Consider the following 15,639-nt stretch of genomic DNA (forward strand, 5'->3'; position numbering starts at 1 on the left):
AGGGCTCCTCAGTGAAGAACTGGTATTAGGGTTTTTTCTTATTTTACTTTTCAAAACTCCACTGGAATTAGGAATTAGGAGTCTCACCTTGGAACGTAAAGGGCCAAGCCAACAGGCAGAAATTGTCTTTGCCTTCTTAATATTAATGAGGAATTAGCTGATGTGTGCTAACTCCCAATTGCCATGTCTAACTTAACTGCTAAAAATAATTTTGCTATCTGCATGGAGGGAGTCTGATGGGAAAGATCAAAGGAGAATAAAGAGGGGAGAGAAAAAGGAATGGGAGAAAGAAATGGAAAACAACAGTGGGTTCTTTACTGAAATAATTTAAAATTCAGGACTGTGACATTTTCTTACTTTTTGATCTGCTTTCCTATTTGCAGCAAAGTCACTGATGCCAAAAAGGACCCTTCATATGCTATGCTAGAATCATAACAATCTACAGAGGAAAAAGCAAACAAGATCAGCTTTATGCTTATTTTCAGAGGTAAGCCATACTGAACTACTGAATCTTGGGGGAAAAAAAGAAATAGAAGTTTCATCAAAAGACATAAGGCACAGTAAATGTTATGTACACAGTAGTTTTGAAGTTGTTGCAACATATTTTTCTCTAACAAAACTGTAAGAACTGTGGGGTGGCTTTCATCTGTCTTTTAGCTTTTAATTGGTTTTATGTCTCTTTCCTTTATATATAAATATGCATACACCCACACAAAGATTCAAACATACATATGCATACATTCATTTCATTTATAAATATTGATTAATATTCTTAATAATGAAAAAATTCAAGCAGAGATCCTACTCCATAATAGTTCTGAAGTCATCTTTTGGATCAATCTGAATTGTCTCGTGGTTCTTTGTAAACACAGTAGTAAATTACAATATTGTAATAATTGTCATGGTGCTTGATATTTACATCAAAACACTTAAATATAGCACAATCATCACAGAAACTTACTTCTGTAGTCATAGGCTGGGAAGCTTGAGTTCTGGATTTCTATGGTACTTCTAACATCGTACTGTATGCAAGTTGCCAAATAATGGTATTTCATTTTAGCACAAATAAAATACTGTTTATTTGTAATTGGCTATCCAAGAGAGAATGAAGAAGAAGATGGAAGCAGAAGCAGCAAGTAGACAAGCAGATGTGGATGTGCACTAGGATACCAGACCTCTGGATAGCAAAGGAGCATACAGTACCCAGCACCCTGAAGATCAACAGCTCAGAAAACTGCCAGGAAAGCTCTGCACTGCTTGGGTCATGGCAGATCACAAGATAATGCTCTCACAAAGGGATGCACAGGAGTTCACTACACCTCCTCCTGCTCAGAGCACCAGCAGAAGAAGCAAGCTGGGCAACCTTCCAATTTGCTGTAGGTCAGTTTTACCGAGTCTTTGGAACGGACCCAAATAATTTCCGTGGTTGAAGCTCATTTTGCCCTTGAGACTGACTGTGAAAACCCCACCAAACAGAAACACAATGGTGATGGAGCCTGGGAAGCAGTGGGTGCCAACAATGCCAGACTGGAATGATGGACTCAAGCGTTTGGCCACTGATAACTGCACAAGGGATGGGATGTTCCGGGAACGAGGCGAGGCGCAGCGCTCACAACGGCTTATTCAGCATCCACAAACACTGAATAAAGAGACTGCAGAAAAGAAACACACACAACCACAAAAGCCAAGCCAGGAGAAGCACTGATTGGGGGGATTGTTCCAGAGAGATGAACATGACAAGTCAATGGGTATGAGAGGCTGGACCCAGATGGCAGGAGGCAAGAAAGGATCATTGAGTTACAGCTGTCAGTGACACAAGGACAGAGCACGCCGCTGGTGTCAGCAAAGGGGAAGAGGATCTGTTCATTGCTGTGGGAAGACCAAGGTATTAAAATCACACACGTACATACGTCAAGAAGTGAAGACCAATGGCAGGACAGATCCAGGAACCTTTAAGCAGCTCCTTTTAGGATTGTGTATATGACTTCAGAATGCCTGATCCAAGAAAGCCTGGCAAATGTTTAAGACCTTCCATAGAGCTTTGCAAAAAAAAAAAAAAAAATGTTTTGTGACTGAGAACACTTTCTGTGACTTCTGATATGTTTGAGGAAGGCCAGTGATGCCACTGGGGAATCTCTTATGGATGAAATGAAGGGCACAAGTTTGTTGTCCTAATAATCTTCGTACTTGATTGGGCTTAAACAATGAAAGGGTGCTTTTTCCAAACAAAAACGCTTGGAAACAATTTGTTTTGAGCATCTTAGGTCTCACAAATCACTGTTGTTTTAAAAACACTCAGGAGAGTGGAATATTTTACAAATTTACATACATATGGTCTGTACTTGAGTTAGAGGATAACAAAGGTGTCATGGGGCTAAACTAGGGTGAAAAAAAAGAAATCATGAAGAGCAGTCATTGCTTCTTCTTGGTTCTAGCATACTCCCAGAGGCTCAAAGGCCAACACAGGAGAAGGGGAAAAAATAAAATTTAAAAATGTAAAAAAACTCATTGCTTATAATATTACTGCTGCCTGTCTTTATTTCTACAAAAGGTTGTGTGTAAGAAGTTTGTAGTGTGCATGGAAAATAACTGAAGTAACTGGGTGGTATTAGAGTATATAATCACTGTACTTGCAATAGTACTTGAAAACAGCATATGCATCAAAATTTAAAATATTTTGCTGGCCTTCCAGTCTTTTGCTAAACCTAGTGTGCATTGGAACCTGAGTGAATGAATCCCATTAGTCATCACCATCTTAACAATATGCACTTCATACAGTTGGCTTCTGCACAGAGGAAGGAAATTACCAGCAGTAACAAAGGAAAGAAGATTTATAATGAGCAAATATACAAAAGCTCCAAATAATTATAATATTCACAGCTTGGCAATGACTTTCTAGGCTATGAAATTACTTTTCTTTTGGAAGAATGAAGATTCTACAAGGTTAGTATAAACAAAGGGTAATTGGAAAATCAAATTGCTCTACACAAGTTACTGTAAGGCCTGGAATAATGGTGATAGAATTTAAAAAAAAAAACAACCTTGCTTATGAATCAGTGGGTTTTTGTTTTGTACATTATTGAAATCAGGAATGCTCCCTTTCAAATGCTACATGGGAAACAAATGGCCAAACAGAAATCCCAGCTTACCCCTGAGACAATGAGTTCTCCTCCCAGGTTCTGAACTTCTGCCTTGACTTTGCTGCAGATGTTGAGCTGGTGGCAGTACAGGGCAATGCGCTGCAGGTAGGCCAGCAGGTCCTGCTTGCAGGCTGAGTCTGGGCACTGCAGACAACAAGGGCTGGTTAGATCAGCTGAGCTATGGGATTAGAGACAGGTGCTCAGATAGTGTGTGCATTAGGGGGATCTGTTTTTACATGTCTTTACATGAGGTACTAGACAGAATGTGAAAACTTCAATTCTACCTTTCATTCAACTCAAGAATTATGAATTGCAACCTGAAGATGCACTCCACCTTTCTGAAAAATGAGAAACCTGTTTATCAGCATTATGAAAATGATATTTTAAAATTATGCATTAATTTATGGTATTGTACAGAGCAGCCAAAAGACCAGGTTTAACTTGAAACTCCAGGCTGGCTGCTGGACATCCAATTTAACATCTAATATGGACCAATTAATGTCCAGATAAACCAGTTCTGAGTGGTTGCCCCCACTCTAATGCCAACTCTTGTCTGCCTGGCAGCTCCCCTGGCATTTGTGCAGATGCTCAGAGGATTGGATTAGGCTGAATGTGCTGGATGCTGTGAGAGTTTCATAATCAATAGAGCTAGAAAGGGCTCCACTACAATTTATTCATAGTCTCTGGGACTCTTAATAGAAACTGCATCATCCCTCACAATATCAACAGCATAACAAACAACAGCCTTGTAGTTAATATTCAAAGTCTTGCCTCAGGAGAGCAGGCCTCAGTAATTCACTCTGATTGAACAGAGCTAAAAGGGTCCAGTGCTAACAGCTTGTCTCCCATAAATACTCTTTGGGGCTACCCAGCAAAGCCTAACTGACAATGGTCCTGCATAGCTTGGGGAACAAAGAGTCCAAATCTGCCTTTTTATCACCTTACAGAGTTTATGCTCAATTAAAAAAAAAAAAGTATTATCAGAGCATTTCAAGAAAAACTGATAGAATTAAATGCACATGAGTCAACAACATCACAGCTCCTACCTTGAGATCACTGCTCAGGTCCCAGCAGCTATTGCTGGCAAGGAATGTGTTCATGCTGAAGTACATGGATTTATTGTTGTCTATAACCCCAAAAGGAGTCACTTGGCTTTTTTCTTATACATTAAAACTAATAATAAACAAAGCTGGAGCTTCACTGTGGCTGCTACAGAGCCTCTCTTCCTCAGACAGTTGCCACACCTTTCAGGCATTAATCCCTTAAACACCTCCCTACCAGTGCCAATTTAATATAAAAATATTTATTCAGTTCTTGAAGTCTATGAACTGAAAGGAATGAATTTAAAGCAATACTTCTGCAGAGCTGTAAAGGCTTTAAATATAAATACCTTGGAGTAAAAAAAAGTAAAGGCTCTCTCATAGGAACAATAATTAAAAATGCAAGTGTCCATAAAATGTTTATATTACATGAGGGTCTCCAGAGTTCTGTGAAATATCATTGAAGTGCAAGCATTAAAACAAATACTCCATTCTCAAAATAATTTCACTTTTTATTATTAGGGTTACAGTCCTCTGACACTTAAAATGTGACTCAAGTCAAGGCACTCTAAGCATAACAAGTCTCCTGCTATTTCTTTCTTTAAAATATTCCACCTCTGCAAATACTGCAGAGTAGGAATTTCATCAGCTGACAGATGGATTTCTTCTTTCTTGAGTTAAAATGAACAGATGCTACATTTGAAGGACTGGAATGGGTTAACTACAGCAAAAGGGCTTGCTGCTGCTGAAGAAGACCTAAACCCTTCTGAGGTTACAGGAAAATGGGCAGTTTTGGGGTTTTTGCCACTCTGGCAGGGTGTGTTACATACTATCACACTCTTACTTGAAGAAGAAAATGACATTCTAATTTTGAAGAGAAACACTAGAGGCAAGAAGTTATCAGTTCCAGCAAATTTTCTCTTGATGACAATTAAATGAAAGAAACTATAGGAAATTTACAAATGGAAAAATAGTGAAATTTAATTTGCCTGAATCTATAATTCACTATGTAGGACTTGGATTTGAAATTTGGCTCTTGACTTTTAATATGAATTTTAATTCTTACTCTCCAGATAAACAGATAATTCAATCTGAAAATATATATATAGCAAGGTCCAGTTGTGACAAAAATTTGGTAAAGGAAGTGAGGACACAGACCCCACAACATGCACAATACACTGAGGCAAAGCAGAAAATAGAGAGTCAGAGAACCTTGAAGGAGTAAAGTGCCAAATCAAGGGGAAGAATGCTGGAAGAATGAGAAAAAAAAGAATTTAAGGTTTCCTAGTCAGTTGGCAATAGGAATGGAGCATCCAAATCCCTACTGCTTTTTTAACAGCAAATATATTTTGGGTGTGATGATCTCACAGGTCTTTTCCAACCTGAAAGAGTCTCTAATTCTAACAGGCCCAGAAATGAGGCTGGGGAACAAGTCAGGCATTTCTGAGCTTTGGAGAGACTCAATTATGACTTTCTAAAAAAATAAAAAATTAAAACATTTATTTTCTTCTGCAAAATGCTGATGGGTCTAGAAGAACCAACTCCTATCCAATGGGAAGATTGGGATCCAGACTCCCAACAGGTAATTTTCTGGTAAGACAGATTTTTCCTGCAAAAGGTCACTCATCCATAGAGGTTAGGTTGTATTTCAGCTCATTTTGGGGCTACCTGATCAGCTACTGCCCGTGCCAGTTTGTCCATCCTGGATCCTGCCTCTGCAATCTTCTTGGCTGCATTAATGACATCAGATGTGTTCTTCAGGGGGCCCTTCCCTCTGTGAAACACAGGACAAAAATTACCCTCAATCTCAATAAATCACCAAAAGCAACAGTTTTAGTGACCCTGTTGAGTGCTCCATTTTAAAATAGTAACACAAATGTCTTCTTAATTTATTACAATTTTGCCTTTTAAGTACTTCATAGTGCAGCTTGATTAAGAAATCTGTCTGCTGTATCTCCTCTCCCTTACAAAATGCCTCACTGGCAATTTAGTCCAATGGTGCCTTCAAGCACATGAGCTGTACTTAATAGTATATGCATTTTTAAGTGCTCATTAAGCCCATGGTGTTCCTGGAATACACAACTATTTCAAAATTATGTGATTCCCAAGCCAGTGCTAAATGTTCAGCCCATCATGTCTAGGGCAAGGATGTCACATTTTAGAAAACTTTTTTAGTAGATTTTTTTTTGTTGGAAAATAAAGAGAGGTGAAGCATAATCATTATTTTACACTCTTGAATGTTACACTTAAAACATGTATAATTAGCTTTAAGCCTGATCTTTCACTGCATTTTTAAGCTGATGCATAAAATTCTGATTTAGTCATTAAAGCTACCAAAATGCATTAAGACAAAAGGTCTCCACAGACTTTCCTGAGTTTGTTTCAGACTCAAAACTTTAATCCTGCTTGTACCAATACAATTGCTGCTGCTCCTGAGAAAGTCTCAACTGGAAGTGAGTTCATCTTCCATTTTTTAATGTGGAAAATCACAATATGATCAAACTTTTTTTTAATGAAACAGAAAGCATTTTTTCTAAGCACAACATTGCATTGTTTGTGGATTATTTTTTAATCAATAATGGCAAGAATAACATGCTGAAACATATTTCTATCTTAATCTTCTTTCCAGGCTTTCATTACCACCTTAAACAGATGAAATGCAAGTATCCCACTTCTGGTGAACTTAAACTGCAGCAAAAATACTTCTTGGTGACCTCATGAGCTTCTACATTAATTACATGAGCAGCTCTGACTGTCACAACACCATGCATTTGAAAAATTATTCTATTCCAACACTGCTGAGGTTACAGCCAACCAAAAAGGTGTGAAGGGCTTGTTTCTGTTTTAATGGAATATATTAAACAACTTGTTACTGAATCTGATGCAGACAGAGGTGCACTTTGATTTTTTTTTAATTTACTTCAAATGTGTCAGTAGTTTGTATCTCACTTTCAAATTAGTTTTGTTCTTTTGATGCTAGAAAATATAATTGTAAAACTTTTAATTTCATGTTCAATATATCAAGGGTTGTCCAGGTGGTTGCAGAAACTGTGCATATTCTGGGCTGTTGCTTTAGGCCATCCTTTTGTCCTTCCCTGATACAATGACACTGTTTGCAGATTTCACTGTATTTTTTGCTGGCAGAAGGATCAGAGACACCAAGAAAATACAAGTACAAAAGTAGTTGTATTAAAGAAATTTTACAGAATTGTGTAAAATATCCTCTCCATCCAGTTCCACCCCCTGCCACTATCCCAGGCTGCTGCAAGCCCAAACCAACTGGCCTTGATACTTCCAGGGATGGTGCAACACAAAGAGATGAAGAAATGGATTTTAATCCTGAAGAAAAGCAGGAAGATTTTCGTCCTGTTTTGTGTAATCACATTTTGATAAATACCATTCAAACTTTTGAACCCACTTAAAAAATAAACACTGAGCAAAATTTAATTTACTATGGTTATCTGGAATTAAAGAATCTTGTAAACTGTTCTCCCTGGTGTGATTAACAATATGACAATAGTTAAAGAGAATAATTCTGTTTTCATTGTATCATTAATGAATGGCCTTTGGACATTCTGCAATTAGAGAAGAATAAGACATCAACAGACAAAAGAAATGAAAGCAAAGAAAAAATCATTACTGACTAACTCCTACGAAACATTGGATCAAACCAGTTTCATTTCATTTGGGATTTTTTTGGAAGGAAGTTCAGTGTTCAAGTGATATAAATAGTTTTGCCATTATTTTTGATTGACACAAATTGTGCTGAAATGTTGAAAGTTCAGAGAGGCACATGCATTTGGATGGGTACCAAACAAAATGTCACCAAGTGTCTGTAAGGTCACAGACTAACTTTGCTGCTGAAATACAAAATGATCTGCAAATAGAAGAGACTTGCAAATAGCACAAAAACTTTATGTGATTGGACAAATACCCAGTGTATAGGATCAGCTTTGCATCCCCAAAACCACAGCAAATCATCTCTAAAGGGTCCAAGTCAAGCAGGAAAGGGAAGATGAGGCACAGCTGAGCTCCTGGGGTTGTTTTGTCCTTACCTGGTGAAATCTGTCATTTCCATCATAATCATGCACATCTGCTTGGCCAGCACAATGATGTCATTGCCACTGTCATCCCACTTGGCCACCTCTGCATCCAGCTTGCTCTTTTCTTGGTGGAAAATTTCCACCTGCTCAGCAATCTTTGCCTTCTCCTCCTGGGGCAGCTGAGCCATGATAGCCTGGAGAAAGAAAAGGAGTTGGGCATGAACAAAAGGAAGCTACAAACTGCATCTTTCCAGGGATCCCAACAGCTTGAGTTTCTTTTTATGGGAGTTGAGCATGCCAAGCAAAATCCTGTAGGCATTTGATTTCTGTCAGGACAGGCAAAAGCACAATCACAGCATGTTTATGCCTCTTTCTGCACTTTCAAGATGATAAAATTTATATTTATGGTGTTGTCATTATTCACCAGCTGACAAAGGAGGATTAAATCTCAATTATGAGGAAGAATAAAATGAGTGACATTTATGGGAAAAGGCAGACTGAATTGCTGTGTCTCCCTTAGTCTCATTCTCTGTCAGAAATAGAGGATTTCAGATTATTACAACACTAAAATAAACTATGACACACAAGACAATACATTTGAAGTGAATTGTAACAAACACATCTTTTAAATTATATTTAGTGTTCTCATTTTCTCTTGGAAGAGATGCAAAAAGGCACTGAACAGGTTGGTACTGATCTGCCTCAGCATGAACAAAGCACAAAGTTCCTGCCCCCCTCCAAAGAAACCCTAAAAAATTATAATAATTACTTTTGAAGATCAAATGGACACTTTGAATAATGATTTCCAAGTTAAGCCACTATTTGGCTCTAGGGGTTCTGAAGACCACATTATGCATTTAATGGGGTGTGACACATACTTAAGTGTCATTACATTTTTTTCTTGTTTATGTCACTTTCAATCAGCTGAAGTCTTTTTCTACATATTCTTAAAATGCTCTTGGCTTTTAAAAATTCGTAATTGACCTTTTCCAAAACTGAAATTAAAAAGGGTTATACAGAGCAGATCAGAAAATGAGAAATTTGCAAGTTAATCAAATTAAAATTCAAGACAAGTTTTAATTAGGCCTTATCAATGTAACTCAGCAGTTTCAAATGTTAGCATAATAGTCTTTGCACAGAAAAATGAAGTGCAAGTCAAGCTAATAAATAAATATATAAAATGCACATTAAACAACAGAAGTAAGGAATTAACTGAAGTTAAGAGAATGTGATAGGAGTAGTGCAATTTGGGAAGTTTATCTGTGTGACTTGCCTGTGGTTTCTTCAAGTGGCAGCTTCACCTGAACACACTTTAAACTGGTAAACAGTGCTTTAATATTTCTGTTCCAGCTGCTGATGTGCTTTCAAAGCAGCCATATCCTACAGCAAATGCAACCTGTAAATTCCAGTTTTATTTCTAGTAAAGACCAACACAAGTCTTTCTACTGAAATACTAACAGCCTTGTGGAGAAAACATATTAAACAAATCCATTACATTGCACAAATCAAAGTGGTTTGCATCTTTTCCACAGAAAAGACTCAGATAAAATTCTATTCTGCTTAGCACTCCAGACTGGGGACTGGGAAGCTTCTGCTTAAAATGTTTCCCTTTTAGGTTTTTATGATTTGTTGCTTCCTGTACCACATTACAATCTATGTTATTCAGGAACTGTCTTTATGATATATTATGTTTATACAGTGTGTAGCTGATCAAAGCAGAAGGTTTTAACTACAGCAGTAATAACAACCACAATAAATGTAATAGACTTTAAGACTCCTAAATCCCCAGGTGAACTCAATTCTTAGCAAGAAAAATTACTGCAGTCTTTACTTGAATTTCAGATCAAGAAAGGATGACATGCTACCTGGTCCTAAATGTAACCAAAAAGATGAGAAAGGCTTTGAAATTCGACAAAATAATCTGTACTGTATCTCATTTCTGTTATACCTGAGATTTGCTTTACTAGTCAATACTTTGAATATCTCAAGCAAAATACAAAAAACAAAAACCACAAAAGATAGTCAACTACATCTAGAACAGTTCTGTTGCCAGTCTCACAGAAAGGAATCCAGGTATTTTTTGCCTTAGAAATGTCAAGATAAAACTCCAGTTTTTCTGATACATGGTTTTCTGATATACTCAGGGAAATAATTTTAAGACAAACAGAAATCTCTGCCCATTCCACTGGATCCACGCCTTGCATTTCTCCCACACCTCTGAGTAAGCTTCTTTCAGACTTCTATTACTCTGCTGTTTCTTTTCAGGTTGTAAATCCTTTGTGTCAAGCCTCAAGCACAGCAGCTTAAACTCCTCTGTCCTGATCCTCTAAGGTTTTGCAGCATCTTTGCCTGTTGGTCTTTAGGTTCTCAGCCCTACAAATCCTCTTCCAGACTCCAAGGTAAGAAATCCTCATTCCAGCTACCAACTTTTGCTGCTATTTGACTGTGTGGGGAGGATGCTTCTAATTTAGTCCACAGCTTCACTTCTAGCACATCAGAACAAACCAGGCTTGTGTGAAACAGCCATGAAAATCATTCAGATAATTCCCAGTTTCCCACTGGTTCTCTCCTGGAAAATGTTAAAAGGCTTTTTAAAAAACCTTTATTTCCAGTCAAATATATTTTCATGATGCATAAAATTATATTCTGATATTTTTTTTAATCTGAGCTGAGAAGCCTGTTCAATTAAAGGTAAACATTCATCAGAAGGTGGCATAATCCTGAGTGTTAGCAGAAATATTCCTGAGTGTTAACAGACTTCACTTCCCCAGCACCTGTGACCCCCAAAGCACTCATCAGCTTAATTTGCAATCCCCATGCACAAGCTGAGGCTGCAAATCACAGTGACTGGAGTTTATCATGATGTAATTACCCTGGTAAAATTACATTGACTCAGTAGCAAATGTCTTCAATTACAATTAAATTACAGGGACTACTCAGTAGCTTAAACAGATCTTCTTGACAGGTTTGCACACTGGGAAACATGACTAATGTAAGATTTCTCTGGATACAGCACATGGTGCCCTGATGGGATTTTTTTTTTTTTTTTTTTTTTTAATTTGCTGACTACTCCCACGGTTTCAGCACATTCCAAACCTGCAAAGCCTTCTCTTACAGCACTAGCTGGAGCAAGCAGCTGATAGTAGGCACCACAAAAGCCTCCAGATCATTCAATAAATGCTACTTATATAGGCTTGACATGGAAAAAACTTCAGCACCTCCATCAGCCTGGCCCCATCCTTTCTTAAACAGCCCTGAGGACTGGAGTTCACTGCCCTTGCTTTCTGATTTTGCAGGTCACTGCTGGACCCTGGCTGGGGTCTGCACTCACCCTTGCACTCTGGCCAGCAATGAGCTGGTCGTCCTCGGTCTGCACGCTCGTCCGGCTGCGCACATCGTAATCCTCCTGCTCGAAGTCTGAGTCGTCCTCGAGCTCCTCAGGGGTCTGGAGAGACACACACACCAGAGGGAAAACCACAGACAGGAGATGACAAGCTTAAAAAGGACACAGAGCAAGTCCTGTGCACAGTGAGCTCTTATTTCATTGACTACCTGCCCAGGAAACGCTGCTCCTCTCTCCTCTGAAATGAATTTGTCTGCCCCAGCAGTCAGGAACTGAAATTGAATTGTCTTAAAAATTAAATTGTTTCAACCCTAGTTTTCTTTACAAATGGCATTTGTCATTACCTTGCCACAACTTTTCTTGCTGCAATTTCTCTTAACTCTGTTAACATGATGAATGCAGTTCTAGGAACAAATATCCTTTAGAAACACTAACAACTGGAAAGAAGTATTTCAAAATAATGTTATTTCATATATAAATGGACACTAAACACTATTATGTTACTGGAAGCTATGTAATCTTCAAAAGAGAAAGTAAATACCTGGGAAAAAGCAACTAACATCCTTGAAGAAAAATTCATCAAAGCAAATAAGAGATTTCCCATTGAAAGAAATTGTAAATTATGTCAACTGGTTTTGAAACAAACATGAAATTTATGATCTCTGTAATCTTGTTAGTTCACATGGTCATTTTCATGTACAGAGCTTTGGAATTTGACTCATCCTCCAGCTGAGACCATGACCACCATTGCTGGTGCTATGAATTATGGGAGGGTTTCTTGGGAGATTGATTTAATCAAGTTATGTATTTTCAAGCTTCAGATTGTTTAAAATGTTGGAAGGAAGGATAAAAAATTTAATTTATGGACCTGTTACCTTGTTTTTTTTCACCTTCTAGCAAAAAAATTTGGAGGAAAAATGTCATTATTTATATACAGAGAGACAGACATTAACATCACTATTTAGTACAATATTTAATACAGATAGTGCAAAAAATGGGATCTTTAGAAGGAAGATTATATTCCATTTTATGGTTGAATAGTATCTGGTACAACAGCTTGGCCATGAGCAAGTTCTGCAGATACCATACATGGCAGAGGCAATAGGAAAAGAAAACCACAGTAACTGCAGAGAAATCCCCACCTTACTGGGCACCCCTCACCCCAGGGACTGCCTAGAAGGCCAAAGCACTACAGCAGAAATCATCCAGGCTGGCATTTGGTGCTTGGAGGCAAGTCAAGTTTTCTAGCACAGGTGCTAATCACTGCCAGTTGTCATTACAGCTCTGTGTGGAGGATGCTCAGGCACCAGGAACGGCTCCAAAGCCTCTGAGGAATGCAGAGGAGTCTCTGGCAGGATTTCTGCTCCAGCCTGGCTTCCAGCACCAAGTGCACATCACTGTGTGTAGCTGCAGGCTGAAGTGCACAGGATGGGGAGAGTCAAACACAGCCATCTTCATCTGACTTGAGAAGGATGAATTAAATATGTGTTTTGGTGCTGAGTGCTGGAGCAAGAAATAACCAAGTGTGGCAGTGTGGTAATGAAACCCAGGCTGCTCCTCTGGAGAAAGGAATGCACAAAGAGTGTGTGGAACAGCACAGGCAGGAGAAGTTTAGATGAAAAATTTATTTACCTTCTCTCTACTGTCACAGGTAAAATAGAAGGATTGGTACCCATCATTATAATGACCAATGGTCTTGTTTTCCAACCACTTTTAATCAATTTGTTCCCTCTGCTCAGCTGCCTGAGGGCAGGATGAGACCTTAAAATCTGTCATAAAAAAGCAAGCTACAAAGAGAATCCTACAACTCCCTGAGCAAAGAGTATTTTCTATCACAAGGCTCAGCTTTTCATCTGCCTGTTTAGAACAAGAATAGGGTGGAGAGCTTCAATAAACCAGCTGGCTCTTCCCCATCCTCCAAGTCCACTCAAAGAGCCAGTTTCACTGATCATTTCATTGTAAAAGCCAGTACCCTTTCACACTCCAAATATACTCCTCTTAGTTTCTGCTGTCTCCACTTTTATAAATAAGATTATAAAACATAATGTGCAGTCTTTTCCAAGGTCTTCATAGTCAGACTTGAAATAAAGATGTAATATTCAAAATATTACATCTCAACATAGTAACAAGTAACATGAGGCTGCCTCTTAAAGAGAAAAAAATATTCTGAAAGTTCTATGCAAGGACTTATTGAAGAAATATCTAGAAAAAAAAAAGTATTGCTGTTACTGTCTGACATTCATGATCTTAAAACCTGTGGTCTTTAAAAGACTGAAATTTAATGGGTATAAATGTTGAACTTGGAGAAAATGTAGTGCAAAGCAAAAGGGCAAGTAATGCAGCTGTTAGCAATATACTACAAGCACAAGACATCTTCCTATTTCCCCTCTGTACAAGTGAGATCTAATTCAAAGTGATCTTTCAGATTCAGTCTTTTCATGTTTTCAAGTGTGGTGAATTTTACACTCTCATTTTCTTCCCCAAACAGCTGCATTTTGCATGAGGCTGAAGAAGTGGGGTTAACTTTTATCTGCATGCTGCCATTTCTAACATTTTCATGCTTTTCACTTGCTTTGTCCTAGCTGATCCCCTGGAGATGCAGACCACATAAAACAGGGTCTCCCTTTTGTTTAGACACAAAGGTAAAAAAAATAAATAAATATTGAATTTGACTTAAAGAACTACTCTTAGCAAGGCCTTCTAAACATATCAGAACAACTCTAATTTTTGTGTACAATTAATAGGACCTTGATATTCAAAACCTTGTTTCCAAGACAACAGAGCCTGAGACTTCATTTCTCTGAGCTGGAAGACAGAAACTGATTCTGTCTTGCAGACACCTGGATTTATGGTCACACAAATGTAGGAATCACAGATCTGAGGTTGGAGGCAGCTTCCAAACAGAGCTGACAGCCACCAGTGGCAAGAGCAGCTAGAGTAATATTCAAAACTAATGGATTTTATGCACTGATTGATTTCAGCAGAAAAATGGATCGTTTTCATAATTTTTAATCTGTTTTGTAGCACAAGCCATAAGACTTCCCAAGACTACATTTTTTTTTCAAATACAGTATCTCCACCACACACAACATTCATCTAACTCAGAGGAAGTCTTCCAGTGAAGAAGAATCTTTCACAATCCCAGATAAATCACACAATAAATATATGCTTTCTCTTTTAAGATGCATGTTTTATTTCTAATATGAATGTGGAGACTTTCAACTTCCAGGCATTGGAATATATATATATATTTTTAAATATCTCTCTGGCTGTTTGACTGAAGAGCTTGTTGTGAAGAAAATATTTTCCATCTATGTCATTTTTTCTCCTTTTGTGACTGTAGTATGAAAATGTGAATTATACAAGTCATAAAATAGCATATATATGTAGATTTATAAATGCTATTTGTTTCATATTTCACCAACTCAAATGTACTTGATGAAGATAGAAACCCCACTTTGCTATGCACTTAAAAGTGATAAGATGCAATTACAAGAATTTCATCGCTATGAACACCAAGTCAAACTAACCTTGTAATGAGAGCAAAGATTGAAGGGATGAAAAGATGCTCCTCTATTTTTTACAATGAAAATTTCCTCTAATTCTTAAATACAATGAGAAAAAAATCCCAGACTTTACAAAATGCTTTTAAATCCAACTCCACACTATTTTGTGCATTTGTTTTGGTACCACTGCAGCCTGAGTGACTCATTCAGACAACTTCTCTCACTGCAGGTCTTCAGTTGTTGGTGATTTACAGTAAAATCAACACTTCAAACACAATCTGAGGAGCAGCAGGCACTCAGTGGAAACACTGGACCCCACAACACCCTTTGGAGACAGGATGTTTCAAAAGATGATGGGATTCTGCACTCAGTCTGGTTTTACAGAGGACCTGAAATGTTGCAGCACTTTGGATTTCACCCCAGTGGTGATGGTGGCTAAACCTGACCAGTGTGGCAGAGGAGAAGAGCATTGATACACCAAAGTGGGTGCACCCAAGTTGGGCCTGAGGACCCCACAGTCATTTTTGCTGAGATCTTCTCCCAAGGACTGAAAATCCTTTAATAGCA

At 38.1% G+C, this 15,639-nt stretch overlaps 1 protein-coding gene across 2 annotated transcripts in view; it reads right to left on the bottom strand.

Annotated features, from left to right (window-relative positions):
* CTNNA2 (catenin alpha 2) overlaps positions 1 to 15,639 on the bottom strand; it is a 446,082-nt gene that overhangs the window by 25,261 nt on the left and 405,182 nt on the right. For both annotated transcript variants that reach the window (XM_056490098.1, XM_056490099.1), the window contains exons 14-17: positions 11,555 to 11,668; positions 8,236 to 8,417; positions 5,849 to 5,954; positions 3,150 to 3,284 (exon numbers count right to left, since the gene is read on the bottom strand). In XM_056490098.1, coding sequence (XP_056346073.1) covers positions 3,150 to 3,284; positions 5,849 to 5,954; positions 8,236 to 8,417; positions 11,555 to 11,668 — 537 coding nt within the window. The remainder of the gene's footprint in view (positions 1 to 3,149; positions 3,285 to 5,848; positions 5,955 to 8,235; positions 8,418 to 11,554; positions 11,669 to 15,639) is intronic.

The sequence above is a fragment of the Oenanthe melanoleuca genome, chromosome 4 (genome assembly GCF_029582105.1).
Source record: "Oenanthe melanoleuca isolate GR-GAL-2019-014 chromosome 4, OMel1.0, whole genome shotgun sequence".
Lineage (NCBI taxonomy): Eukaryota > Metazoa > Chordata > Aves > Passeriformes > Muscicapidae > Oenanthe > Oenanthe melanoleuca.